At 53.6% G+C, this 26600-nt stretch overlaps 12 protein-coding genes across 12 annotated transcripts; 5 read left to right on the forward strand and 7 right to left on the reverse strand.

The window, feature by feature from the left end:
• Positions 1–1169: 1169 nt before the first annotated feature.
• On the reverse strand, positions 1170–2022 carry N7474_002384 (glutathione S-transferase family protein; the record flags this gene model as incomplete). Its single annotated transcript, XM_057193799.1, has 4 exons — positions 1170–1528; positions 1583–1697; positions 1762–1915; positions 1970–2022. The coding sequence occupies 4 exons, from the start codon at positions 2020–2022 to the stop codon at positions 1170–1172; spliced, it is 681 nt and encodes a 226-aa protein (XP_057055154.1).
• A 2393-nt stretch (positions 2023–4415) lies between these two features.
• On the forward strand, positions 4416–5340 carry N7474_002385 (Mic19 family protein; the record flags this gene model as incomplete). Its single annotated transcript, XM_057193800.1, has 3 exons — positions 4416–4474; positions 4667–4724; positions 4795–5340. 3 exons carry the CDS (start codon positions 4416–4418, stop codon positions 5338–5340), a joined length of 663 nt encoding a protein of 220 aa, XP_057055155.1.
• Positions 5341–5550: 210 nt separating this feature from the next.
• Positions 5551–8293, reverse strand: N7474_002386 (ribonuclease P/MRP protein subunit POP1; the record flags this gene model as incomplete). Its single annotated transcript, XM_057193801.1, has 2 exons — positions 5551–7809; positions 7928–8293. 2 exons carry the CDS (start codon positions 8291–8293, stop codon positions 5551–5553), a joined length of 2625 nt encoding a protein of 874 aa, XP_057055156.1.
• Positions 8294–8469: 176 nt separating this feature from the next.
• N7474_002387 (putative MFS drug efflux pump) lies at positions 8470–9941 on the reverse strand (the record flags this gene model as incomplete). The annotated part of the gene is made up of 4 exons (XM_057193802.1): positions 8470–8880; positions 8935–9065; positions 9137–9430; positions 9632–9941. The coding sequence occupies 4 exons, from the start codon at positions 9939–9941 to the stop codon at positions 8470–8472; spliced, it is 1146 nt and encodes a 381-aa protein (XP_057055157.1).
• Positions 9942–10404: 463 nt separating this feature from the next.
• N7474_002388 (uncharacterized protein) lies at positions 10405–10617 on the reverse strand (the record flags this gene model as incomplete). The annotated part of the gene is made up of 1 exon (XM_057193803.1): positions 10405–10617. One exon carries the CDS (start codon positions 10615–10617, stop codon positions 10405–10407), a length of 213 nt encoding a protein of 70 aa, XP_057055158.1.
• Positions 10618–11171: 554 nt separating this feature from the next.
• On the reverse strand, positions 11172–12161 carry N7474_002389 (PaaI family thioesterase; the record flags this gene model as incomplete). Its single annotated transcript, XM_057193804.1, has 2 exons — positions 11172–11549; positions 11736–12161. The coding sequence occupies 2 exons, from the start codon at positions 12159–12161 to the stop codon at positions 11172–11174; spliced, it is 804 nt and encodes a 267-aa protein (XP_057055159.1).
• Positions 12162–12439: 278 nt separating this feature from the next.
• On the reverse strand, positions 12440–14287 carry N7474_002390 (ubiquitin-specific protease UBP6; the record flags this gene model as incomplete). The annotated part of the gene is made up of 3 exons (XM_057193805.1): positions 12440–12501; positions 12558–14222; positions 14272–14287. 3 exons carry the CDS (start codon positions 14285–14287, stop codon positions 12440–12442), a joined length of 1743 nt encoding a protein of 580 aa, XP_057055160.1.
• A 168-nt stretch (positions 14288–14455) lies between these two features.
• On the forward strand, positions 14456–15388 carry N7474_002391 (actin-related protein 2/3 complex subunit 4 family protein; the record flags this gene model as incomplete). Its single annotated transcript, XM_057193806.1, has 9 exons — positions 14456–14458; positions 14508–14601; positions 14655–14739; positions 14800–14852; positions 14907–15001; positions 15052–15132; positions 15186–15230; positions 15286–15330; positions 15380–15388. 9 exons carry the CDS (start codon positions 14456–14458, stop codon positions 15386–15388), a joined length of 510 nt encoding a protein of 169 aa, XP_057055161.1.
• A 334-nt stretch (positions 15389–15722) lies between these two features.
• Positions 15723–17893, forward strand: N7474_002392 (uncharacterized protein; the record flags this gene model as incomplete). Its single annotated transcript, XM_057193807.1, has 5 exons — positions 15723–16154; positions 16209–16625; positions 16674–16736; positions 16784–17095; positions 17147–17893. 5 exons carry the CDS (start codon positions 15723–15725, stop codon positions 17891–17893), a joined length of 1971 nt encoding a protein of 656 aa, XP_057055162.1.
• Positions 17894–18345: 452 nt separating this feature from the next.
• N7474_002393 (tRNA wybutosine-synthesizing 3 family protein) lies at positions 18346–19494 on the reverse strand (the record flags this gene model as incomplete). Its single annotated transcript, XM_057193808.1, has 2 exons — positions 18346–18903; positions 18997–19494. 2 exons carry the CDS (start codon positions 19492–19494, stop codon positions 18346–18348), a joined length of 1056 nt encoding a protein of 351 aa, XP_057055163.1.
• Positions 19495–19908: 414 nt separating this feature from the next.
• N7474_002394 (DUF2461 domain-containing protein) lies at positions 19909–22297 on the forward strand (the record flags this gene model as incomplete). The annotated part of the gene is made up of 8 exons (XM_057193809.1): positions 19909–20479; positions 20540–20655; positions 20715–20768; positions 21062–21146; positions 21188–21390; positions 21516–21751; positions 21967–22063; positions 22259–22297. 8 exons carry the CDS (start codon positions 19909–19911, stop codon positions 22295–22297), a joined length of 1401 nt encoding a protein of 466 aa, XP_057055164.1.
• Positions 22298–24824: 2527 nt separating this feature from the next.
• N7474_002395 (Zn(II)2Cys6 transcription factor domain-containing protein) lies at positions 24825–26097 on the forward strand (the record flags this gene model as incomplete). Its single annotated transcript, XM_057193810.1, has 4 exons — positions 24825–24926; positions 24982–25236; positions 25300–25641; positions 25711–26097. The coding sequence occupies 4 exons, from the start codon at positions 24825–24827 to the stop codon at positions 26095–26097; spliced, it is 1086 nt and encodes a 361-aa protein (XP_057055165.1).
• Positions 26098–26600: the final 503 nt, after the last annotated feature.

The raw sequence follows: 26600 nt of genomic DNA on the forward strand, positions 1-26600 counted from the left end.
GCTTAGAGTGAAACTGATGATTTGAAGTCGGTCATATCCGTGGTTCTGTTCTCTCTCGCTAGTGTGTTATGCTTCTTCTTTTTTCGAAATATGAGAAAGTATACGTGGGCATACTACGCAATTTTCACTATCGACTTCGCCTTTTCTTACTTGTATGTCATTCCTACTATGCATGGGTTCATACCGCCCTCATACTAACTAGCTTAAAAGGTGGTTGACCAGCTTTATATTTGGGGCTCAGGACTACAATTTAAATAACTGCAGGCTCAGTGCACCGATAGGAGTGTCATGCGGTTTAAAAAGAACGACTGAGGCATTTATGTTTATAACATTGTAAGTGCTTCCTCATTAACTAGAAACTGGGATTATCTTACTAATTGATGGTTTATTAGTATTTCTACTATCTTTCTCGTTCTTCTCGAAGGAACTCCCATTTCTCCACTTTCTACGTTATCCTTTGACGACCCAACAGAACCAGAACAGTACGATGATGTGCCTTCTACCGCGGAGCATAGCGCCTTGTAAATAACTCTAGAATTTGGATATCTATAGGTTCAAAGATGCCATTGAGTTATTGTTATCTAATATTAATAGTTTTGTCATACGTCCCGAGTTGATCAGTTGGATAAACCCTTGAGGTATCTTACTATCGACTTGCTAGACAGTGTCAAGAAGGCATGTGTTGTGAAGCAAACTAAGGCGAAACTATTCCCGTAGGAACATCTTGAATGTGGATCACTTTTATTGGGATATGTTTTTACGAGTCAGCTTGCCGAGTTCTTGTGGATTTCCTGAAGAATGCATGTCAGGCAGCGTTTATGGCCAGTTTTCAAACTCCAGCAAAGAGGAATCGTGGGTCAAATGACTCCAGCCAAATGAGTGAATGCAGCGGTCATCAATCGGGTGCCCATGTGTGGTCTATGTTAGTCTAGTCGGGACACTCTGGACTACTAGGATAATGAGGGGTTCACTACTATCCAACGCGTTTAAACATTTGAAGATTTGCCGAAGTAGAGTCAGAAAAGTGAGAGGAAAGGCGGTGCAAATCTCACGCATGACCACTTCGACAGAGGATGTCAAGGTTTAAATCCATGTAATAAACTGCTAACACGAGCTTTCAAGGATTATAAATCGCCTGCGCTACTCTAATCCTCTATCATGATTACCTGTCATCTGACGCCGTGCGCGGCCCTGCCTTGTGCAATAAGATCCAGGCACTTGGCCACCTTCTCTCTCCCTTTCAATGATTTGAGCCAAGCTGTATATCTGGGATACATTTCTTCCAATCCATCTGCTCGGTTCAATTGATGGAGCAGACCTTCACCGATGGTGGCCCATGTGACGAAAGACAGATCAGCGTATGTGCACTTGTCGCCGACGAGCCAGCCCGTGCCATTTCGTGCCAATCCTTCTTCCAGGACCCCTAATACTCGTAGTATCTCATCGACATACCGCTCCGTGGCAGAGGGGAGCTTCTCAGGATGGAATCGAGCAAACCATGTTGCCTGGCCAAAGTAGGGGCCTTGGCCTATTGATAATTTAAGCCTCGGTTGCATATTCCTCAAGATAGACCGCTACTTACCGGAGACTTGGAAGGCTAACCACTGCTGGCACAAATATTTTTCAGGACTTCGTATGTACGAAAGGATCCCCTTTTTATCGTACTGCTCAACCAGATAGGCAATGATCGCGGCACTCTATAAAGGAACCCTTGTTAATCCATAGACCTGAGTGAAACAACCATGACGATAGTTTGCTTACCTCCCAGAGGGTAATGCCAGTGTTTGGATCCTCGATAGTAGGCAAGCGTCCGTTGGGGTTAAGCTCTAGGTAATGGGGTTGCTTAACTTCGGAGAACTCGACCAAATGGAGATCATAAGGAAGCTGAAGTTCTTCGAGCAACATGGAGACTTTCCTTTAAAGGGTGTTAATGTTATTTCTTTCAAAGAGAGCCGTTGGGAGCACTTACCATGGGTTAGGGCCTCCCCAGTGACCCCAGAGTTTGATCGGTTGCGGAGGCATTCTGGGCTGAGCAGGAGGATGAGGATAGGTGATAGTGCACGGGAACTATGTTATGCCCGAAAGTCTTTTGTGAAATGATCGAGAAATTGGAATGAGTGGCCAACGGTAGGCTGGTTGGCTCCTTTTATGGGCTTGGGAATCTGGTCGCATCTTCGTCCAGCCAGATACCTGTTTACAATATATTTCCTGGAGCTTCATTGGTCACACTGACTGGCTCTAAGGAATCCTGCATCCATCTGCTTTTTCTTGCCCAAATAAGTTCGTTTTGCGAAAAATTTAGCGCGAAATAGAAAGTCGCATGTTCCAGCCTTCCGCTCGGATCAAGGATAGCCCCGCCAATCAATCAATCAATTAATCAATCAAAACTCTATCAGCCCAATGCAGCCTAACTAGATAGCCCCGCCCTTGCGAGATTTTTAGCGCAACGGACGACCGAACACGGGGCCCTCCGGCAACGGCATCAGGACCATCATTCCCCGATAGCGAGATATACAAGAATTCCTTAAAATCGATTCCTAAAAATGGTTAATCCTGGCCATGCAAGCAAATGCTGCACGACCTGCAAGCTAAGAAAGATTCACTGTGACCTCACACATCCCTTCTGCCGACGTTGCACGAAATCAGGAAGAGTCTGCTTGGGATATGGAGAAAGACAGACAAAAGGGCGAATACTATTACACGGCTCTACGACGACCTCAGCAAACCGACAAACATCACTCTCCAACTGTTTATCAACCTCTGAAGATCATGACGGATCACGACAGAATAAGACGTCGATAATTGCCGCTTCGTTTCTCGAAATGTTCCTTCTGAGCACCAACGAGGGCAATCCAGAAAATTCAGAATCGCGACACTCACTCTATACCACGGCGGCTGTGCAGGGTTCAGATAAGGTAGCTATATCTGTTATGGATATAATAAAGAAGTGTCTTCACTCACTACGCCAACCCCTACAATATCTGGAGAAACGAAGAGATTTGCTTGCTGAGTATAGCGCTGCAACTAGTGAGCTCAGGGCGACACTGATAGACTCATCACATTCGGCAGCCATGGGTGGTGCAGTATTTCTCTTCTCAATGTATGAGGTATGTTCCACCTGTGCCCTGCCATAATCAATATTCATCACATAGTTAGATGATCGTCAACATCGACCTAGAGGACCGGACATGGCAGATCCATCTTGAAGGTCTCCTAAATATTCTATCACAGCAGTCGCTCCACCACCGAGCTTCGTCTATGGACCGCTTTGGCACTTTATATCTTGCAATCCAAATTTGCAAACCTGAAGGCGACGTATTCCGAACACTTGCGACATGTGAGATGAATAGTGTTGGGAAATCCTTCTTGATATTAGACGTCGCAATGCTTTGTCTGCAACCTCTAACGGCAGAAGTTAAGAATCTGCTTAAAGGGGCAGCCCCTCGGAAAATCGATGTGCAAAGATTTCGATCCTCGGTCAGAAAAATCCAAAAGAACCTCAAATTGTTTCCGAAACTATGTCCAATTGCGGAGGTCGATATTGCCAAAGTTTCTTCCAGGGATAGACTGATGAATGTAAGTCGATTTCCAAGGTGAAATCTAAAGCGTACTGACGCCACCACAACAGGCGCTTCTTTTGGTTAGATGGAACGACTACCACTGCCTACAGCTCATCACAACCGACTTGCTTCTAACGACAGGTAGTTTCCTCTACTCGCGCCAGGGATACGAAGTTATGAGAGAATATTCTATACTTGCTGGAATTATGTATGAGGCGGCGGGAAGCATATGTTCTGCAGTCCCTGCGATCCTCGAGACAAGACCCATCCAGGTGACAGGTCAGCCCAGAGAGTCCATGGAAAAGCCAATCAGGGGCTTATTGGTACTTTGGCAATTATGCTGCACTTTAAAGGCACCGAAGGTGTCACAATTCCAGCAAGATTGGATTCAAGATACTCTGTGGTCAATCGGAAGCCAAGCATCTATCCCTCAAGCTTCAGCATTGGTACGCACGCGTTTTAAAGCTATATACTGGATCAGTCTAATCATTATAGGCAATTTCGAAAGGACAAAATGCAGAGTGGACAGACGTGTTGGCAGGATTACTCCTAGTCCGCGTGGCCCTTTCCAAGGAGCTGCTGGGCCTTTACAGTCAGTGTGTAATAGCTTAACAAGAGCATTTATCTTGAAAATTTTTGAAGAAGAAAATAGCCATAAATTCGACACCATTTTCTAGTCCATTTCAAGTTGAACGCCGAATCTACTTGGCGGAGTTACGTAACAAAGCAGGATAGTCACATGACTGTATCACGTGAGCACCCGAATCAATCACCGCTGCCGGCGAAGCGGATCCCGACTGGCCCTGGATTGATTGATTGCCCTGAACTTCTCACCCCCTTGGCCCTACAGACACAATGGGTGCCGGCAGCTCTAAGCCCGAGGCTGCGGCCGACTCTAAACATATCTTCTCCAGGTGCGTTGCCGATGAGGAGAGTGGTGTTGATGGTGCTCATAAACATGAGCGCCGGGAATACAAACCTGCTTTGATCAATTGAAACATGATCAATTGCCTCAACCCTACACTACACTACGACACGACACTTCAAACACCCTACACAATAAAGCTATACCAAGAAAAAGAAAGACTAACATCCAAACCCAACAGCAACTCCCCCGTCCAATTCTCCTCCAACCTAGTCGAAGCCCTCCAATCCAGCTCCGAGGTACGTTTTTGCGTCTTAACTACAATATCCCCCTCTCAGAAGAAAGGAGCAACTAACGAAAAGGCAAAAGACCGACTCCTCACGTGCCAAAAGCCTCGAACTCGAAATCCAATCCCGCGTTGCCTCAGAACTGGCCCGGCTCCGCGAACGCGAGCAGCAGACTCTCGCGGAGATTGAAAAGCGGCTCGCGGAAGTGAGAGACTCAGGAGAGTCGGCGGCCACTCCTTCGACGAGGAAGGCCCTCGCCCCCGCTGCCGGATACGTCTCCTCGGCAGGATCGCTAGACCTCGACGCACCGCGAATCCCCTTCGCAGGACGGGAACATGATCCCCTTCCCGCTTACGAGCCTGTCGGTGAATCTCCTAGCGGTGGCGCTGCGAACCGACAGCTCTCCTCGACCAGCGTTATGAGCGAGATCGAGCAGCTACGAAGCAAGCTGGACGGACGCCGGAAACTGGCGGAGCTGGATGAGGGCGTTGCGCGGGCCCAGGCGGAGGTTGTCGCGTGTTTGCGGCTGAATGATCGGAGGCCGTTGGATTGTTGGAAGGAGGTTGGGGCGTTTAAGAGGGAGGTTGCGCGCATGGAGGAGGCGTTTGTGGATCGGATTGTTGGGTAGATCTATTGGATCTACTCTTCTAAACAAATTGTTGGTTGGGCAATGAGTGTAGTGTATGGCTGTAGTGTATGTATAGAATTTTGATTACTTTTTCTTTTGTGTGGTGTTGATTTGTTCTCTGTATGTATCGAGAGAGCAGTCTCTTGGCTACTGCATAACTCATTGGAAAGTCTATCGTTTGGGTATCTATCAGACATGCCAACATCAAAATCAAACAACCTCCCAAATCCCCAACCTACCCACTTTCTCCCCGGCAGCACGAACAATGCACATCTTCTTCTCAGACATCTTAGCATTAGTCCCAACAACCCTCTCCAACAAAATACACCCAACACCCGTCCCTTTCCCTTCGGACAGGTTATAATTCCCCGTCGTGACAAACCCGATGAGATCCGCTTCAGGCGGAACATCTAGATGCTCTGCGTCGGACTCAGCGGAAGGGTAAATAAGGGACTCGATGAGTTGGCGGCGTGTTTCTTCCGGAGAGGTATTCTTATTTGTAGGCTTCTGGTGACGAGGACGAGGACGAGCAGACCCCCGAGCAGAGGGAGAGGCAAGGTCGAGCCATTTCTGTCGAAGAACTGGATCGCTGGGAAGCCGGTAGATGCGCGCGCGAGGCGTGGGCGTGCCACGCGTGGAGAGAGTAATGTGGACGGTCACCAGGGCGGAGGGGTCGGACTTTTTGGTTATGAACTGGTTGATTTCGGATGGAAAGCAGCGGAGATTGTGCATGTCGAGAGGCGGGATCACAGTATTGGCACCATTGCTGTCTTTATCCTTGTCCATGTCTTTGTCTGCTGAACCATCACCAACCTGTGGTGGCCCTCCACGAAGCAGTCTCTCCCAATCACACGCCCAACCACGCCCAATCTCGCCCTTCGGGTGTCCAGCCCCCAAAACCAGCGAGTCAAACTCATGTCGACGACCTTTAGGTCTGCGTTCCCACTCCACGCGCGTCCTTTCCGTCTCACGCAGGCCCCATTCCCAGCCAGCCCGCGTGCCAGGAAAATCACCAGGAAACCAAGGCTCGCCCGCCTCAAAGGCAAGCTGTTGTTGTTCCTTCAACCCGCCAAAGCGCGGGTTTCCGCCGCTGGAGAGCGGGTAGTACATGAGTGAGTACCAGACGGGGGTCACACATTTCCAAGGGAGAAGAATAGTCCACGAGCCGGGGGCATTGCTGCGTTGATTGTTGCGGGACTGTGGGCGTGTGGCAATGGCCATAATTGGAATTTGGGGGTCGGATGGTTGGGGAGGTGGGTAATTGCCCGGACCGGCGAGGGCGCGGCGGCGATTGATAGCCTTCTGGCTTGGGAGCTGGCGCGCAGCGGTTAGTCGAGTGGAGCGATCGAAGATCGGAGACGGGCCTTGTGTTTGGTCCGGTGGCCATGAGGCTAGTAACGTGGCAAGGTCATTCATGTGCGACTCATCATTCTCCCGGGGTCGAAGGGTGCGGGGAGGGAAATGAAGCCGAGGATCAGAGACCATAAAGGACAGAAGAGCATTCTGCGGGAGGGACGATGGATTGGACACGCCCAGTAATGCTGGCCAGGTATCTTCCGGGCTTTGCAAGGTTGCAGCGTTTCCATCCGACCCGCGAATTGGCTGCAACGCGGCCAGCAGGGCCTCTGTTGAACCCGGGCCAGTGATTTCAATGCTGCCGATTTCAAAACGCAGATCCTCCACCATGACCACAGGATTCTGTCGTTTCGATACCTCGAGAAGTTCGTTCCACAGCTGCAGAAATGCCGAGGGATGAACGCGGATCCAAAGCTTCGACCGATCTTTCTTGGGTTTGCCCACATCGCCCATTTCGACATCCTCGGAACGTGGCCGGGCACACCAGATCAAAGCCACCGGCGCAATCGGTCTGACACGGCACTCCTTCTCAAACATCCATGCCTGCAATGCCCTCGTTCCAGCACGCCATTTCCTTCCCTTCACCCCCAACGCCTCGTCCCCATCAATACCCATAACTCTCAAAACAGCCTCGATCGCATCCCCCGTCCCCTCCAACTGGATAGTAGACATATAACTCATATCCCAAGCAACAGCACCCCTTGCCCCTCTCGCGCGATGAGTAGGACGATAACTCTTCTCAGTAGGCGAGAGCGGCAACGCAAAGCGCCAGACAGGATCCTTGGAGGTGGCCATATGCGCACGCTTCGCATGGAACATGTGCGTCGGCAACCAAGTCTTGCACCGCTGGCGCTTGCGGTACTTCGCCTCTGCCGGCGGCGGGCGGGAAAGCTTATTCTTTTTGATCTTGGGCACGCGCGGTGCGATCTCGAAGGGATGGCTCCCTGCTTCCTTGAGGGCCGTTTGTTCGCTTTGTGTCCGTTTGGCTTTCGCAGCGGCGCGCCGGGCCTTGGTGCGCGCGTTGAGGTTCTGTAGCCGGCGGGCAGATTCGAGGCGGAGGCGCATGAGTTGGGTTGGTTTGCGGCGTCGCGCTGTGACGGTGGGGGTATTATCCTCGATCATCTAGTTATATTTTAGTGATTATTCGCGAGCACTCCCACAAGATCAAGACCCCAGGAAAGAGAAAAATACACACCTCTCTCTTCGCCCGCGCCCTCAATCTCCGCGGCACGCGCTTAACATTATGGCTCGCCGTCCTGCGGCGCAAGGCCCGAGGCACCTTCTGAAACGCACGAGTAGTCAACACACTTCTCGACCGCTGCATGCCCTCCTCCAGGGCATTGATCTCAAATGCGCGCGCGGCGGCATAGGCGGCGACGTCGAGCTCGCCTGTTGCGGAGAGGGCGGCGTCGGCGGATTGGACGGCCAGGGTGCGCGCGTCGAAGGTTTTGGCGCGCTTTCGGGATGCATTGGAGGCATTTGGGGGGGGTGGGTTTGCGTTTTGGGGGTTGCGGTCTGGCCATTGTGGCCGAGAGAGTTGAGTGACAATGGTCAAGAGAGAGAGAGTGGTGGGAAGAAATTGGACTTGGCGCGTCATGATCCGCGCCCCACTCAACAACTATACCGAGAGACGTGGAATTCTATAAATGTGCCCGTTATTATCTCTGCAAATATTCAATACCAAGGGTGACTATACAATATAAAAAACATATCATTAAACATATCTACCAAAGGTAGCTAAGATAGACCTCCTGTGTACAACCAAGAATCCATCTACATGACCACCGCCACATGATCGGTCATATACTTCTCAATGCTGCCCAGGAAACACGCCGCAAAGATCGAAATCGCCCCAAAAGCAATACTGACGTAGTAGACATATTTATACGACTGCGCATAGGCCATCTGGCCGGCCGTGACGACCATATTATACGCCGTCTCATTGGTGCCAATGCCGGGGATCGTTTTCAACTCCGTCAGCAGCGATGCGCCCGTGAGTTCAATTGCGTCGCCGATGAGCTTGGGGTCTGTGATGCCAAGGTCCATCTCCATCACACCGCCGATGTATTCTGTTGCGAGCGGGACGAATTTGGAGATGAAGACGTTGTAGTAGATCGCGTATCCGACGCCGCCGCCGACGACGCGGATAGACAGGGTTAGGGCGGAGATGGTGGCGATGAGGTCCTATCAATTAGAGTTAGTGGCTGTTAGAATGGAAGAAAGAGACCAAAAGCTTACGTCGGGGCAGATGATGGTCGTGATGATGGAAGCTGGCACCACAATGCCGCCGATTCCAAGACCGGCGAGCACGAGGATTCCCCACAGCTGGTAGAGATTATCGAGACGTCCAATGGCCAAGGCACCGCAGCCTATTTCGACGGTTAGCAATTGTTCAAATCCTAACAAACAACAAACCCACCGGCAGTCATGCAAACACTACTAATAATCAGCAACTCCTTATTATGACCCCGGAAGACGCTCAGCAGGGTCAAAACAATGCAAGCTCCGCCCAAGATGCTGAACCCAATGGGAATACTGCGAATGCCGACAGCAACGGGGTCATGACCGTAGACGTTGAACGACTCCGTCGGCCAGAACATCAGTACGGAGAAGAAGTTTGCGCCTGAGATAAAAGTGATCACGAGCGTTAGGCCCAGCGTGCGAGGCTCTTGCTTCAGCTTGGACGGGAAGATTGGGTACTTGGCGCCATAGACCTCCCAGAAGCCGAAGGCGACTAGCAACGCAAAGCCGATGATCAGAGGGGCTAGGACGTGGGCGGAGGACCAGGGATACTAGAAGAAGAACAAGGAAAAGCAATTAGTTACCAGATTCACAAGGGAACTACCCAGCTGAGAACGCGAGACACATACCATGTACCCGCCCCACTGCAAACCAGCGAGGAAAACAATCAGCCCCGTAATACTCAAGAACCCACCCACATAATCCACACGACTGAGGATCTCGCGTCGGCTCAGACCCATCGAATTGACCCGCGGCGGCGGGAAGTAGAAGAAGACCGTGATCAACAGACCGAAAGCGGCCCAGGCACCACAAAACGCACCGACATAGCGCCAGTTGCTATAGTACGCGATGAGCTGGGCCCACAGCACAGACGGGCAGAAAGGGACGATGGTGAAGATCAGCACGGCGACATAGACGCCACGCTTGCGGGTCGGTGCCATTTCCGACGTTGCGGCCAGCGCCGTTAGTTCGTTGACGCCGGCGCCAGCGCCTGCGATGGCCATGCCGGCTATTTATACCGGTCAGACAATTGTATAGCTGGATATTTGGGAGGTAGACTCACCGATAAAGATGTTCATTGTGTTCGCGGTGCTGCAGACGATCATTCCCAGGACGATGAGCGAGGCGCCGATGATAGCGACGTAGCGACGGCCGATCAGGTCAGAAAGCGATCCAACAAAGGGACAGACGCCGGCCAGACTGAGCAGGTTTGCGAGGACCTATGTTTCGAACAGTTAGCTCCCGTCCGCCACACGAATTGGCGTGTACGTACAAACCAGATCCAACGATCCGCGCCTCCGATGTCGCCATAGATATAGGGCGGAATACCACCTGCGCCCGCTGTTAGACTGCCATTCATCCAGACCAGAAAGGGGTTCGTGGTGAGCATACCAAAGAGATACACGGGGATCTGACTACCCGTCCAGAGGAAGGCCATGGCCGTGAAGCCCATGAAGCGCCGGAAGGTCATCTGTTATCTGCTGTTAGACACATTGCAACTCTGCGCGGGTAGTCGGTGTAGCGTACTGGAATATCCCGTTCAGACTCGTGCAGCTGTAGCTCCTCCGCAGCCTCCTGGTGACTATGTCGCGGCTCCAGGTCGCTGCTTCCCTCATGGGGCTGCACGGTCGCCTTCTCGTCGACCTGCGATCGGTCGTAATCATCGATAGAGCCCGCCATGGTAGGTGGTGATTGGCGACGCAGCGCCGGAGGGGGGGAGTTCGGCACCGAAAGATTATTTAAAATAGCAAAGGATGTCTGAAAGCCAGAGACCACCAGCATGAAAGAGATGGGGCAGCAGCTGAAGAAATATATATCTTTCTTGACCGGGGAAGAAACAATAGGCGAGCCGAGCAGTGATCATCAGTGGACCCTGTCAAATCAGATGGGCCCATCTGCACCGATAAGGGGTTGGTTGGAGGGGCGAATAACAAGATGAGACACGGCTAGACTCCTGAGCTTAGCCGGGCGGACGAGATCAAAACCTCGAAAATACCGAGGCTGAAGGTCCAAACAGGCAAGGATCCGACAATCCGGGGGGAAAGTCTGGGGGGGCCAGAATGCGGGGAAAGAAAGAGCCACGGGAATGGAACCCGGAAGAGGAAGGGGCCGAAACTATAGCTCAAGTCATCGCGTCAACGTCGGGTATTATGATACAAATTGGTGAAACGAGCTTTAGACTTCTGTCATTTCCGAGGTAGCGACCCTACGCAGCGACCTAGGCATATCCCAAATCAATACTCCTCGCCAATCCGCTCCAACTGTAACCTCTTGGGCACCACAAAGATCCCGCTCGCCTCAACACACACCCTCCCGCCCAGATCTCTCACCTCACAGGTGGCAAACGCCTTGCGGTCCGTGCTTCGGGACTGGTCCACTGTGCTATGCAAGGTATAGAAATTCCCCGAGAAGACAGGTGCCCGATAGTGGATGTCTAGATTGGCTGTCACGCCCGTCCGCGCCGGGAAATGGCGGATGGCCGCACGCCCTAGACTCTCATCGATTACGGTGCCCAGCGCGCCACCATGGACGACTCGTGGCCAGCCTTCTATCCCACAACCTAGGTAGACCACGCAGATGAGGTTTTTGGTCTTATCGTTCCAGAAGATTTTCTGTTATTGTAAAAACATTGTAAGTAAGTATGGATTCAATGCGGGCATTGGTGGAGGGGCTCGGCAGTGGATCGCACGCGCATTGCATTGGCGAAGTAGCCAATCATCATAGCTGGTCGCCAAAGACAATACCCAATAATGTCACAGATCCGCACCACCACAGGATGTCTTCAAGAAGATGCTCACCTGCAACCCCAGCCCCCGACTCCCGGCCATCGGACCTGACGTCAACCGATGTGGCCGAGTCTCATCATCATAGTTCATGTAGGCCTGCGTCTCAACATAATCCGGGTCCCTTCGCAGTTCCTGAACAATGGGAATGCCGACGTCGAACATCTGCTCCAGGCGCTGCAGCTCCTGCCGGTCGGCGGCGGACCCCGGCGTCAGAGGCAGCCACCCCTCGCCCGTCAACCGCGTCCCGGCGTACACGCCTAAACTTCCAAATATCCCCGCATAGAGCAAGCGGCGGGTCCACCGGGATGCGGTGGAGGGTCGGGAGTGGGATTGAGCGGTGGTGGTGCTGGTGTGGCGAAGGAGGGATTGTCGGTGGACGGTTGGGAGGATGGCGGAGGTACGTAGGGAGGAGTGGAAGAGTGGGCGAGGTTGGAGCATTGTGATCACCTTGCCAGAGGGATATATACGGTCTGAGAGAGCCGGAGCTTGAAGCTGGGGCCGAGGATGGGATCACGTGGTCTTAGTCATCGTATACTATGTTGATGGGAAGAGAAGAGCTCTCGAAAGAGAACTACTGTAGAAGGAAGTTTGAATTGCGGAAGTTGTTCGTGAATTCATGGATGATAACGTCCAATCACCTACGTTCCATGGTACATCGCAGCAACATCGCCATCTCGTGCACATCGTGTATATCGTCTATATCTCTGCGACCAAGTCTAGTCCACCGTGGGCAGCTCAATGGCGCGATACAGCAAGATTAGCGCGGAGTGGGACTCGCCTGGAAAACAATCTTGTCAGCAAAATGTTCAGCAAAGGGGCGAAAAGAATACTTACCGCCACCGGCCAAAGTCTCGATCTTTTCAGACTCAACCTCCGTCACCTTGTCATCGTTGAACCACCACCACTTGTCCTCGCCTTCCTCGCGGCGTTTGCTGCCCGTCTGCGCATCGGCCGACGGCCGGCCCTGCTTCTTCACGTATGCCGTGTAGTGGCCACTGTCGGCACTGGCACCCTGGTGGGTGATCACGCCGCGGAGCTCGTACAGACCAGACTGGTTGGTGCCATCCGCGCTACCCTGCTGGTTGAGGAGATCGTACAGTTCCTTCTTAGCCGTACGGATCGCCTCGATCTTCTCGGTCTCATATTCTGCGTCGGTTTTGTAGCTCTCGGCCATGGCGGTGTCGCCATCCTTGTCGCCGGCCTTGGCTTTGCTTTCTTCGGCGGCTTTCTTCTTCTGCATTGGCTCCTGCTCCTGCTCCTTGCTGCCCCCGGACTCCGCCTCGTTCTTTTTCTGAGCTTCTTCCTGCTGCTGCGCCAACTTTTGCCGCTTGCGAGAACGCTCCACGTCCAGCTCGTCCTTGCGGATCTCGCGGACCTTGTCGCGGATGGGAACGAGCTGCTTCCGGAGCTCCTCGGTGCAGAACTCAACGATATCCAACTCGTGTGGGAAGGTCACTTTGCGCATGATTTTGGCTTTCTTTTGGGTCTCGCGCTTCCAGAAGAAACGGACAAAGTGCACGGTCAGGTACTTGGGCAGCCGGGAGATGCGAGAGCGCTTCGTGTAAACCGCATTGCGCCCCAGGGAAGGCGACTGTTTCTCAATCTGTTCTTCCAGGCCGGCCATAATGCCGTCCTGGAGATGGTTGGTCTCTTTGCCAATGTGGCAATCAAGCTTGTAGAAGACATCCGAGCTCTTGTTCGGTTCCTCGCCGGTCGCCTCGTCACACTCAGTTATCGAGTCAAACTTGCCTGCGAGGTATTTGTCGATAAACGAAGTCCTCTGTGCGGACTCTCCCTCGCCCTCGCTGATGGTCAACTTGGTGCGCAGCTGATTAACGATCTGCGACCACGCCTCTTCGGCGTCCTGCTGAGCATATCCATGACCATTGCGATCCCGCTGGGCAAACTGCGGGAAAACCGTGCGTAGCGCGTTGAGGAACATCAGTGGCGGAATGCCCTCCTGCGTTTCCGACATCTGCTTGAACAGGTCTCGCAGGGAGGCTGCCAGGTCATTCGAGCTGCCCAGGCCACTCAACCCAAAACTGCTGAGGTCGGAGAGCCCTGCCTGGCCAGGCCGGGAGCTTGACTGGTATTTGAGAAGCTCCTGCTGGAGTTCGGGGACACTGCGTAGGGTCTGCAGGGTGGAGTTCAGGTAGCAGGTATTTCCCAGGTTCTGCAAACCGGCCGGTGTGGCGCCTTCTTGCTTGGCCATCTCTGCCTCCGTCATATCTTCCAAGAACCGGACGGCCTCCCTTGGTTTCCCCAGTTCCGCGGACCCGGCGCCACCGGAGGGCGTGCCCATCATCATGAAGGTCTGGCCGGGCTTCGCATTGAGGGAGGACAGAAGGGTATCATCCTTGAGCTGGCCGCCTTTGACCAGCACTTTCTGGCGGTCGGGCTCCACGCCGGTCAGGGAGAACAGCTGGTATTTCAAGGTTTCGCCGTTGGAGGTGGGATCGAGCTCGACCTCGTGGCGCTTGCCCGCGTGCTTGACGATGACTGGGAGGGTGTCAATTAGAGAATCAGTAGAGACAGATCGAGGACATACTTGGTATCGCAGCCATGATTGGGATAGGAATAAGAATGGTGATGGAAAGAGAAGAGTAAACAGGCGCTGGTGGATGTTACGTGGGGCAGTGCAAACACGCCAAACGTCGTCACCGCCCCGCGGAACATCACCTCCTCCCTCTCGACACCACCACGCCTGCCTGGTTGATCGCTGTGTCTGCACAATGGTAGGTCTGGCCGCATGTCTGCGCTGTGAATCTTGCTGATACCCTCCAGTCTCAATCACTTCGCCCCTATCTTCAATGCGTCCGCTCGTCCCTTACCGCCGCCCTTGCCATCTCCAACTTCGCGTCTCAGACATCTGAACGACGTGAGTTTGTGGACACAGTATCTCACGGACAAGACTGGCTGACCAGATGATAGACAATGTGCCAGAAGTGGAAGCCGCAAGCTCTCCAGAGCTCATTCTCAACCCGTTACACATATCCAGGAACGAAAATGAGAAAGTGTATGACCAAACCATCTCGTGATGGCCCACGAAGACACGCTGACAGGCGACATCTTTTAGTTTAATTGAACCGTCGGTCAATAGTGTACGAATCAGCATCAGCATCAAGCAGGGTATGTGTCGTCCCGCAATGATGTTAGGCTTCCAGACTAACCCTGATTCCACAGCGGATGAGATCGAGCAGATCCTGGTACACAAATTCGACCGTTTCCTCACCCAACGCGCCGAGTCGTTCTTTATTCTGCGACGGAAGCCAGTCAAGGTATGTCGTTTGGTTGCTTCAGATGACACCACCCCATTGACTCGAGACAGGGCTATGATATCTCCTTTTTGATCACCAATACCCACACAGAGATGCTGCTCAAGCACAAGTTGGTGGACTTTGTTATCCAGGTAGGCATGCTTTCACCTGCTGGATAGATGTGGATGCTAACCACCAATTCTAGTTCATGGAGGATGTGGACAAGGAGGTATCGGAACTGAAGCTGTTTGTTCGTAATCCCCGTGGACCGGTATCCCGTTCGTCGGACTAACCATCTGTTGCAGTTGAATGCTCGTGCTCGCTTTGTTGCTGAATCCTTCCTGACTCCGGTGAGTGCGTGTGTAATATGGTCCTAGTCTCTCACTAACACCCTGGCAGTTTGATTAATTGTGTACTCGTTGCTGGTCTTCGAACGAATGCATTCTCTCTTGTATAGGCGCCTTTGCAATGAATCAGAGAACTGTGAACTCTTTCCTTTCGTATTGATAGCAATCTACTGACTGGGGGTGATCTGCCCGTTGTCTGCACTCCCTGTGCCTGTCATTCACTTCCAATGCTCTATTGTCAGCTTCCCTTCCCTCTCCCACTTCCTTTTCTTCTCTCCCTCTCTCTCTCTCCCTGCCTGCCTTCTTTCCTTCCTTCCTTCATCCTGCCCCTACCGCCTCCCCCACCGCCACATCTGCCCCCTTCCTAAATTGGTTATCAACCTTGACCAGCCAAGATGGAAGACGCTCACCTCCGTTCTTTCTCTTACCCTCTCCCAACCTACCAACCTGCCTTGGCAAGCTACCCTCCCATCTTCTTCGACGACGAGGACCAGCCTGTCACAGCAGTCCATTCTCCTGTTCCTCGTACTCCTACCTTCTACTCCTCATCCTCATCTACTGAAGGCACGGCTGCTTTTGCGGCGGCTGCTGCTGCAAGTGAGGCTGCCAGAGTTACTGAAGAAGAAGACTTTCGCTTGACCGAGAAAACTCTAGAGAAACTACAACTTTCCAGTCTCTCGGACATCCGACTTTCAGACAAGAATCTGGCCATGGCCTGTTTTGCTGACCTGTCTCTCGACGAGGTCATCCATGCTGAAAACATGCCTATTGGAAGCAACGCTCACCTCTTTGGCCCCAATCCCTGGGGAGTCATCATCATCACCAACGTGAACTCTCCGAGGTCCTTACATCTCTGATAAGTATGCTGACCAGCTCTACAGATTCCCTACACCGTCACCCGCCAGGAGGTCCTGCAGTTTGTCGGCCGCTCGGCTCGAGTCATCAGCGCCCAGAAGGGTTGCCCGGTGCACATCATCATGGAGCGCTCCACTGGTAAGACCATGGACTGCTTCGTCGAGTTTGACACTGTTGCTGCTGCCAGTGAGACTGTGACTCGTATCAACCGCGTCCATGAGATGGGCCGTTCTCCTCGCATGGGCAATCGCCACGTCGAGGTTGCCATGAGCAGCCAGGATGAGCTCCTCAAGGCTCTGTTCCCCCGGGCCAAGTGCATGAAGTGGGTTGACGGACAGCCGGTCCTGCAGGAGAACAAGGACTGGTGGTCGAATGGGTTCCAGGGCTTTTTCACCGACGAGGAGATGTTCTGTGTGCTTCGCCACGCCGAGGTACCTCAACGTGTACGTCATTTCTTCTTGGTGTCTGCCCGCTCTAATCGTTGTACCTAGAGCTCGTTTGCCTGCAAGGTGCCCCAGCGCACTTACGAGTCTATCATCAGCACCCTGTGGAAGGTATGCATGGTTTCTCTTGTTGGGCTTGCTTCCCGCTAACTTTGTAGTTCCCGTGGCATGCGGCCAACCTGTACACCGTCCACGCCCGCCAGAAGCTGTACGATACCCTGCGGTCGATGATTCTTGCTTTGGTTCAGCGCATGGAGAAGGAGAAAACGGTCGGACTTGATGGCCGCCTGGTCCGTGAGCTTGTCCTGGCAGGCCTCAACTGTCCCGTCTTCAATCCTCGCATGAAGTACAGTCTTGGTATCTTCGGCAAGTGCCGCGACATTGTGGCCAACATGAACTGGGAGTACTCGGTTTATTTCCCGTTTGACTCGCTGATTCTGTTGCCGAATGGTAACATGCCTACGCTCATGGTATGCTTTCTCTTCTTTCTTTCCGCAGATCAATCTGAGTCTTTCCACTAGTACTACGCCAACCTGATGGCCAACGGCCGTGTCCCGGACACCAGCACCCATGGCCTCGAGCAGCGCCACCACCACCCGCAGCTCATGAAGATCTACGGGAAGGTCTGGTTCCAGTGGAATGAAGTCGTTGCGAGAAAGAAAAGGTTCATCGACGCCATTGCCTACGAGCGGCGTGTCATGCGCGAGATGGTTGTCACTGGCTATCTCTACGTGAGCGGTAATCTGACCACCGTCTCTTCGATTGGCACCGCTCCCAAGTCGACAACCTCCCCGGCCAAGTCGGTTGACAGCCAAAAGACTGTCTGCGGTAGTGGCGGTGTCTCTCTCCCGCTCGCCCAGCGTACCAGCACGCGCACTTCTTCCAGCTCGACCTCGGCCTCTGCTACCTTGTACAGCTCCTCTCAGGATTCGGTTGGCCGCAGCTCGTCTGGCCTCAGCAACAGTTGCCAGCGTAACAACAAATCGCAGGATGGAATTGGCCATGTGTGGATGTTCCCCCCGGCTCCCACTTCCACTGTGAGCAGTTCTACTGACAATCTTTACGTGCCTACCATGCCTGGCCCTCAGACCAGCCAGGTGTCACCGTACGTTGGTCCACTCGTGAATCACCCTACAGCCCCATTTGCCATGCACCGCTCGCGCGGTTCCATTTCGTCTCCTACTTACCCGCACCAGTCAAGCGGCCAGGTCGGCCAGAGCATGCACCACCGCTACCCGTCTTCGGGAAGCTCCTCCGGGAAGTGGTAATGGCTGACAGTACTGTTTTACCGAAGCACTATGACTCGATGAATGATGAACGATGAGCGATAAACGAATGACGAGCAACGAAGGAACGATGAGCTACAAAATTTCGAGCATGGATTGCACATTTTCGAACTTTCGTATTACACAAATTTCCCCCTAATTCCCTTCTTGTTTTATCATCTTGAGATACTTGTGGCCCCTGTCAGTTCCCTGGCTTGGCTGAAGGGAGCACTTTGCTGACCTGTACTGTGAATCACCGACTTTGATGCCGACACCACCATTGGGACGGCGTCGAGGATAGACTGGATGAACGTGGAACTAACTTGCATGGAGCACTCAAGCGGCTGCTGGGGATAACAGAGGATGAAGTAGATCAATGGACTTATTGTTTTGCTGCACGTACAGCTTCGTAGATATCTAGATCAGGGAAATTCCAGCTTCTACACGGATAGACATTAAGTATGATTATATTCACCTTCCAAACCAGCTACATCGTCGAAAGACTCCTCCCTGGTCTGCATCCCAGCAGCCTTGTGCTTCTGCTCCTCCAGAAATTTCTTCCTCGCCAACCCCTCCGCCCTCTTCCTTTCCTTCCTCACATCAGGATCCTCCCACTGTGCCGCCTTCTTCCCTTTATTCGCATCTTCCCCAGAAAACGCGGATATTAAAGCACCCCGAAACCTCTCCCTCCGCTCAGAATTGACCCCAAACCGCTCATTAGACATGGCAACCAGCATGGCGAGATACTCCTCCGAGACGAGGCTGCGCACTATGGGCTCGTGATCATCCTCATCGCTGTCGTTGTCGTTGTTGTTGTCGTTATCATTATCACAATACCCAATCACAGACTCCAACGACATACCAGCCGACCGCACAGCGACGACGGGACTAGGTCCATCGTCGCCTTCGAGACAGCGCAGGCTCTGCAGGCCGCTTTCGCGAAAGCCGGAGCTTGTCGCTGCGGACAGAACGGGTTGTGCGTGGGAGAGCGTTGCTGTCATGACGTGGAGGATCTGGATCAAAGGTGAGTTTTCTATACATCTTTTGAATAACAATAAAGGGAATCCAATTCTTGTTATTAAACCAAGGCGCACGACAAGACATACCAATGGCTCAAAAGAAAACCGCACCAAGCGCAGCGCCTGATCCGATTTCTTCAACGGCGGCTTTCCATTCCCCGGCCGCATCCCGAACAGCGCATGCAATGGCATTGATTGATCTTGACCTTGACCATCGGGTTGCACTAGCGCGTCATGCGAAACATACAGCCATCGCCCAGCGCCTTTACCGCCGGAGGGTGCGAACTGTCTCTGGCTTTGGCTTTGACTCTGGCTTTCGTCCTCCTGCGACTGCAGCGTTTGAGGCTGAGGCTGCTGCTGCTTTTTGCGCCCTTCCAGAAACACGCTGATGCGCCCGGCACAACTGCTGGTCGTCACCAGACCTGGAAGTACATTGATATCGCGGATCAAATCCCTGATGCCCTCGTCCACAGAGCCCTTGGGCGAGAGATCCGTGTACTCCGCATCTGGGAGGGAGAGCTCGGATAGGATTTTGGTCTTGCGGGCCTTGAAGGCGGGTGGGATGTTTGAATTTTCTCTTTCCATTCTGTCTTCCAAGCAATGACTTGTGAGTAATTTGAGTGATTCGAGTGGTTTTTAGAGATGACCAGAAACAAAATCACATCGCATACATGTATTCGGCTTGACGTTAGCGTTCATGTCGGAAAAAGAAGTTCGGTGCGGGCCGCACTACTGATTACATACGAAGAATCCGGTTTAAAAGGCATGCTGGCTGGCCCCTTCGTGTCGGAGCTTATCTCTTTTTGATTTATTTTCTGATCGCGTCGGACTCTAGAGAGACCGAGGTCATTTCTACAGCTGTGCGACTACTAGGCGAATAATTAGGAGACTATTGCGGTGAACAACAACACATTTCGAATTTTCTTTTTCTATTGGCCAATACATAAACAAGGCGGCCAGACAAAATACTGCCCGATATAAAACACAACCCCAGCGACAATGCCTCGTCGATCATCTCCGCCCGTGCAGTCGCCGCCAGCAGCGCCTGCGGCGTCTAAACGGCGCGCCTCTGCCAGGCTGTCCGCGTCGCACACAGTCAAGCGGGCCAAGTCCGACGCCGACCTGGCAGGCAGCACGCCGGTCAAAACCACGGCCCGGAAGAGCAAGTACTTCGAGGGGGGCAGTTCTGACGAGTCCGAAGGCGAAGAAGAGTCGGAAGGGTCGGTGTATGAAGGAGAGCCTCTAGACGACCAGGAGGAATCCGATTCTGAACCGGAGCCGGAGCCGGATGTTAGTGACAGCGAGAAGGAGAATGAGTCCAAAAAGACGCCTCGCTCGAAGAAAAAGAGGGATGATCACGACCCCGACCACGACCGGGACGCCTTAAGGGGCAAAGAGCTGTGGCGCGAAGGCGTCACCACGGGCCTGGGCCCGGGCAAGGAGGTCTTCATCGCGAAACCCAAGGCGCGAGACGCCGGCGACGTGCCATATCGCGACGAGACCCTGCATCCCAACACGCGGCTGTTCCTGCTCGATCTGGCGGTGAACAATGAGCGGCCATGGCTCAAGGGTTAGTGACAGACGTTCATTCATCTGTAGTCAACAACACAGCTGACGATCGATCTGGTAGCGCACGACGCGGATTTCCGCGCAGCAAAGAAGGATTGGGAGACGTTCGTCGAGTCCCTGACCCCAAAGATCTGCGAGCGGGATGGCACTATCCCCGAACTGCCCGTCAAGGACTTGGTATGTTGTGCTTATCATCGGGCCCAACATGACACAACATTAATTTGGCTTGCATTCAGGTCTTCCGCATATATAGAGATATCCGATTTAGCAAGAACCCACTTCCGTACAAGGTATGTGCAGTGCTGTATCCCAATCAACCAAACCCTGTCCTGCCTGTGATCACCACCCCAGATGCATGCTTGTGTTACTGTGATGAGCCGTTAGTGTCGCATATGCCGGGGCTGACCAGCGAATAGATTCATTTTTCCGCTGCCTGGTGAGTATTTCTTTAAATCGACACAACAGCAGCCCCTTATATATAGAGCAGGTCTCGGACGGGCAAGAAGGGTCCTTACGCTGCGTACTATGTCCATTTCCAGCCCGGATCATGCTTTGTCGGTGGGTCATCCCTAACCCTACCTAGCCCCTGATGCCGCAAGGGCTAGACAAGATCCCCCCAAAGGTCTTTGGCTTCTCCGTCTGCGTGCCCATTGCACCCTTTCTGTCTGGTATGTCTGCATTGCATCGCAGCTGACTTTCGTCTGAACAGGCGGCGGCCTCTGGCACCCGGAGGCAGACTCGCTGGCAGCGCTGCGCGAGGATATCGACGAGAACGCGGATCGTTGGAAAGAATTGCTCCGGGCGCCGGGGATGCGCCGCGAGTTTCTCAACGGGGTCGCGGATGATGACGATGCGGTCGTGAAGGCCTTCGCGGATCATAACAGGGAGTCTGCGCTCAAAACCAAGCCAAAGGTATGGAATTGCATTATCTGTCTGTTTCTTTCTGTTATTTTTGCCCCTTCTCTTCTTGCACTCCCTGCGTTTTTCTCGATGGAATCGGCGCCGTCTGGTGCTGGTACCGCCGACCATACCCTCAGGGACTCTCGTGGACCGGACAGGCGCGCATGTCGGCAGTCATGACCATCATCCGACCGGAGATAGAGTTCTGGGCTGTCTCTTCACATGAGAACCCTGGAAATACATACTCCTCCGATGGAGCTCGTGGTCGACCCAAAACAGAACCCCGAGTGGCAAAAGCGACACGACGCGAGGCACGGGTGCGGCAGACCCCGTGTTCGGGGTCTAAGGGAGGACCCGTGTTCCCTGGCGCTGGGTCAGGCTGGCGTGTCTTGGGCACCGACAATATTAATTTTTGCTCTATTGCTGACGCCGGCTATTTTGGTTCCATGGTTCAATCCGGGGCCAAAGATCTTCCTTCAGCTGATTTTCTGATTATTATTATTATTATTATTGGCTAATCTTTTTGTGTCTGTCATTTAAGGGTTACGAGGCCGACAACAGGAACATCCAATTACTCCGACTACGCAGCTTCACGCTCGGCCGGCCCGTCGCAGACGCAGTACTGACGAATGCGGATGATGCGCAGGAGCGCATCGCGGATCTAGTTGGCATCCTGGAGCCCTGGGTACGTACTGTACTAGGACTGTCTAAGGCAAAGGCTGCTACCAGTCTGCCGCCGATTTTTGCCCCCTCTCGCCCTAGCCCGTTTCCCTTCTGAGCTAGCCACCGCGTCCCTGTGATTCCCGCCGCCGAATCAGCGTGGCCGACTGCCTACACAGCCGTCACATTTTTTTTTGTCACGCTGACCGCTTGTCGACAGGTGACCTATCTCAACGGCGTGGTCCGGCCGGACCATTGATGAATGAAACGAAAATTGGGGGATTTACTGGACTGTTTGATATTGATTGATTGTACGGAGTACACACACAGCAACCGAATGGAATCCACACCTTGGTACTTACTATGTACCGCTGTCTACAGTAGTAACAATGTACTTTGCGAGTAGTGTGTCGCTGTCTGCACATTTCATTCCCGCTAGCAGCAAGAGTCTGCCTGGGTCTCATGCTGCACCGTGGAACACGCCAATCACACGGCGAAAAGCCCCAAGAAATTGCCCGGTCTAACGTTTTAGCTTTTGTCGACACTCGCATCATTTTCTCTTTCGCTTTCCCACATGCATCTGCAATACACTTACACACCCACACACACCCCGAAGTAAATCCTAATAACCCAATCCACGGAGACCGGGTACCCATCTACCCACATTCGCCACATGGGACATTGGGCACAGCGCGCGCCGTTCTCGGCCCGTGGTCGGGCAAGCCCGCCCCAGCGCAACCAAACTTTTGGCAGCGACAATATCTGGTTCATCCCCACTTTGTGTTTAAATAGTCCGGCCGGATGAAAGGATTTGAGGACCTTCCTCGTCGGGCATTAGTGGCCCGATCCGCTCGTGCATTGGTGTGGCGCTCCGGCCCGTTGTTTGCGTGGTTTATTGTGGGTTCATTAGTTACATGGGTTAGCAGGGCTGATGGTTGGGGGAGCGAGAGTCTATGACTCGGTCTCTTTTTTTTTTTTTTTTTGGTGCTTTTGGGTTGGGTTGAGTACAAAGGGTGAGTGGACTTCGGTAGTATGTACATTGTACATTCCAGCTCGTATAGTGGACTGCCGGAATTAGATTGTCGCATAGTATCTGGGGTGGATGAACGAACTAGTGAGTGCTAGAGCGGAAAATTGGGTTAGTGTTAGTTGCGTCGGGATTTACATTTCTGACAGCATTCGAGTTTGTTTCTCGGATTAGGCTGCCGGAGGTTAAAGAGTGTGTGCATGTCATCTACGACGCAATCAAACGCCGCGTACTGTGCGAAATGCATATGGATTTCAGTCTATTGGATTTATTGCCTGTAACTACCCAAGGACATGATCTCATCGCCCAGCCCTAGACCAGTTTCCGACCCTGCTTATACGTATACCAGCGATCCTATGGGCTGGGATTGCCATGCAGCCGTTGAAGGATTAGCGATGTCATTATTATTATAGTTAAGCCACCGCCCACACCTGATGCATCATCCCACGCCTTCTGCTGACTGGAAGGCTGTGTCACTGGGACACTTCCACGGTCGAGTCCGCCAATCCCCGTGCAACTTCTCTCTGTGAGCAGCACATCACACGAGCAAGCACACCGACACTCCGTGTTCCCGTGACCAACATCGCATGCGGGCTGCGCCTATTAGTGCAGTCATTGGGCTCCAACCCGGTGGTGATAGACGCGCTTCCCGTGTGGGTAGGAGGGGCAATACGAACCAATCAGATCGGTCGATCGATCGGGCTGCTGCGTTGGGCCGAGCTGGGCTGGAGGAGCGGGGGCCAAGACGCTCAGTCCTTCGGATCGAGTGGCTAACAGCGCTGGGTCGGGTGGAGTCCGGCGTGGAATGTTGCTTGGGACTGAAAGACGTGGTGCGGGCGGAAGGACGCGGACGGACGGCGGCGGGCCCGACCGGGAACGTGGCAGGTCTTGTCGTGTAGGAGGACATGGTGAAGTAAAGGAGGATAGTTACAGAGGAATGACTGGCTATTCTAAGAACAGTAATACCCCAATCACCAAAAGTGTACATGCAGGAGATCGGCGGGAAGCCCGGAGCGGCCCGTGGCACGTACGCCGTATACTGGACTGTATGTCGAGGATGAATGGTGTTCCCCCCCCTGTCAGCGGCACTAATGCAGGTTACCTTGGGGCGTCCCACTCCCGGGGCTGTAGCACTGGGAACTTAGAGGCCTCCACACAGCTGAACCGGGCTCCACTCGTCAGCTGAAGTCTGATCGCCACTCACCGCTACACAGTCCTACCCAGTGTCCTCCAGGCCAGGACGAAGTCCAGGACGGGACTGGAGGGAGGATACAGTCGGCCGGTCGTAGCATGCCCGAAAGCCTAGGAGGGTAGGAGAGATACTAGGACAAAGAGGACCCGGAGAATACCGAGGATGCGAGCTGTATACCTACTCTCGGTTCAGCTGACGCCTCCTTCCTCCCCCCCCCTCCCAATCAGAAAATTCCATCCATCCTCTTTTTCCTTCCATCTTATCGATACCGTCCTTCCTCGCCTAATGCGGCCTGCTGCGCTCACGTCATAATCGCCGAGGCTCTTTTTTTCTTTTTCCTTTTTCTTCTCTTGTCGATTGGCCATTCCTCTCATTGTTCCGACTCCCCTGCCGTGACCCGACAACTAAACTAACTATCGATCTGATTTTCTTCCCCTTTCATCTCACGTCACATATCCCTGCTTAACAACAACATCCTTGACACATTCCTTCTTTCTTCTTCTCTCCCCTTCCTCCTCCTCTCCCTCCCTCCTCTTCTCTCTCTCTCTTGTGACTCGACACCTACAAATGTCCAGTCATCCCCCCGACTACGACCCTAATCGACAGGGACCGTACCCACCCCAGCAGTGGCAGCACGGCCAGCCGGACGACCACCCTCCGCAGTATCCGGTGCGTCTTTTACTCTCTCGCTGCGATCTGACTGACTGACGTGCCTCCTCTCCAGTATCCTCCGTCTTCATATCCTCCTCCGCCAGACGATCGCGCTTACGCTTATCCGCCGCCGTCGCAATATCCACCGCCACCCGCCAACATGGCTGCCATCCACCCACACCAAGGCCAGGATCCCTACCGTCTGCCTCCGCCGCCAGGTGCCTACCGTCCCGAGGTCTATGGCCAACCTCCTCCCCAGGTTGTCTACCAAGCTGCTGCGCCACGGCAGCGCACGGCTATTGCGTGTCGATATTGTCGCAGGCGGAAGGTATGTGATTTGATGCGCCTTTGCGCGCGCGCGCGCGCACATACACGCTAAGACGTATTCTAGATCCGTTGCTCCGGATTCGAAACCTCGCAGGATGGACGCTGCAGCAACTGCATTCGCTTTAACCAGGAGTGCATGTTCACCCCCGTCTCCTCACAGGCGCAAGCCTTCGTCCCAGCTCACGCGGCCTACCCCCATCTGCGCAATCAGGGCGCCCCCCGCCCCGGGCCCGGTGTGACCCTCTACGGTGCCCACGGCCAGCCACTGCCGCCCCAGCAGCAGCCCCAAGGAAGCCCCGAGACGACCCTTCCGCCGCCTCAAGGGATGTACCAACCCCCGTACGGACGACCGTCCATGGACGGTGGTGCCCCTCCGCCCCTTGCGTCGTCCATGCCACCGGATCCGGTAAGGCAACAATTCTCTCCCCCGCGCTCAGGTCTTTTCCATCGCCCCCTTTACTGATTCTTCGTGCAGAGACACCCTGGAGCCCGCCGAGGCTCGGGCTCAGGCTACGAATACCCGGACCCGACCAATCTCGCTCCCGTCACGCCCGCCGGCTCCACCCCAGGATATCAGACGCACACCGCCCCATCTCCCTACTACCCCCCACCGCATGATCGACGCACCTCGCCGCAATCCGCCTACTACGACGGTCGTCATTCTGCATCCCCCAACTCCCCGTATCCGCCAATGCAGCCTCCCCAGGGAGGAGTCACCCCTCCCCCGAGCTCAACACCCAGCGGCCCAGCGCGCGGCGGGCTGAATGTGCGCGACATGCTCAATCCGGGCGATTCGCACGGCCGCTCCAGCACAGATAGCGACATGCTGAATGCTTTGAATCGCCGCGGGCTGAATCAGTAGTGGTTTCCCTGAAGCGGGGGAGGGATTCTCTTCGAGAAACCGGACTGTGTGCGGGTCACACGGTTGGATGGAAGGTGGAAAGCATGCGACGAACACACGAGAAGTCAGCCCGCAGGTGGACGAGACGATATGAAAGACGAGTTGAACGGGACGGCACATGACAACATTTGCGGTCGGTTCGTTCTGAATACGAGGCTACGAAACGCGGATCCATGAGCATTACGAGCCGAACGACCTTGAATCCGACATGGCCAGAGCTGGCTTCCAGAGCCTGGTTTTCGGCATACGATTTTCTTTTCTCCGAGTAATCACTCAAGTGTGTGTCTTTGGGGATGTGCTTGCATTCATGGAGCATTCCCCATTGACCGAAACTCCAGCGGGTGGTGGCACCAGCTAACCCTAACCCACGTTTCCTTTTATTTATTATTTATCTTTTTCTTCTCTCTTTCCCTCTCTCTCTCTCTCAAGGCCCCTTTACCTCATACACTTCCATCCCTGGCGGC

The sequence above is a fragment of the Penicillium riverlandense genome, assembly GCF_028828495.1.
Source record: "Penicillium riverlandense strain IBT 135883 chromosome Unknown utg000002l_segment0_segment0, whole genome shotgun sequence".
NCBI classification, from domain to species: domain Eukaryota; kingdom Fungi; phylum Ascomycota; class Eurotiomycetes; order Eurotiales; family Aspergillaceae; genus Penicillium; species Penicillium riverlandense.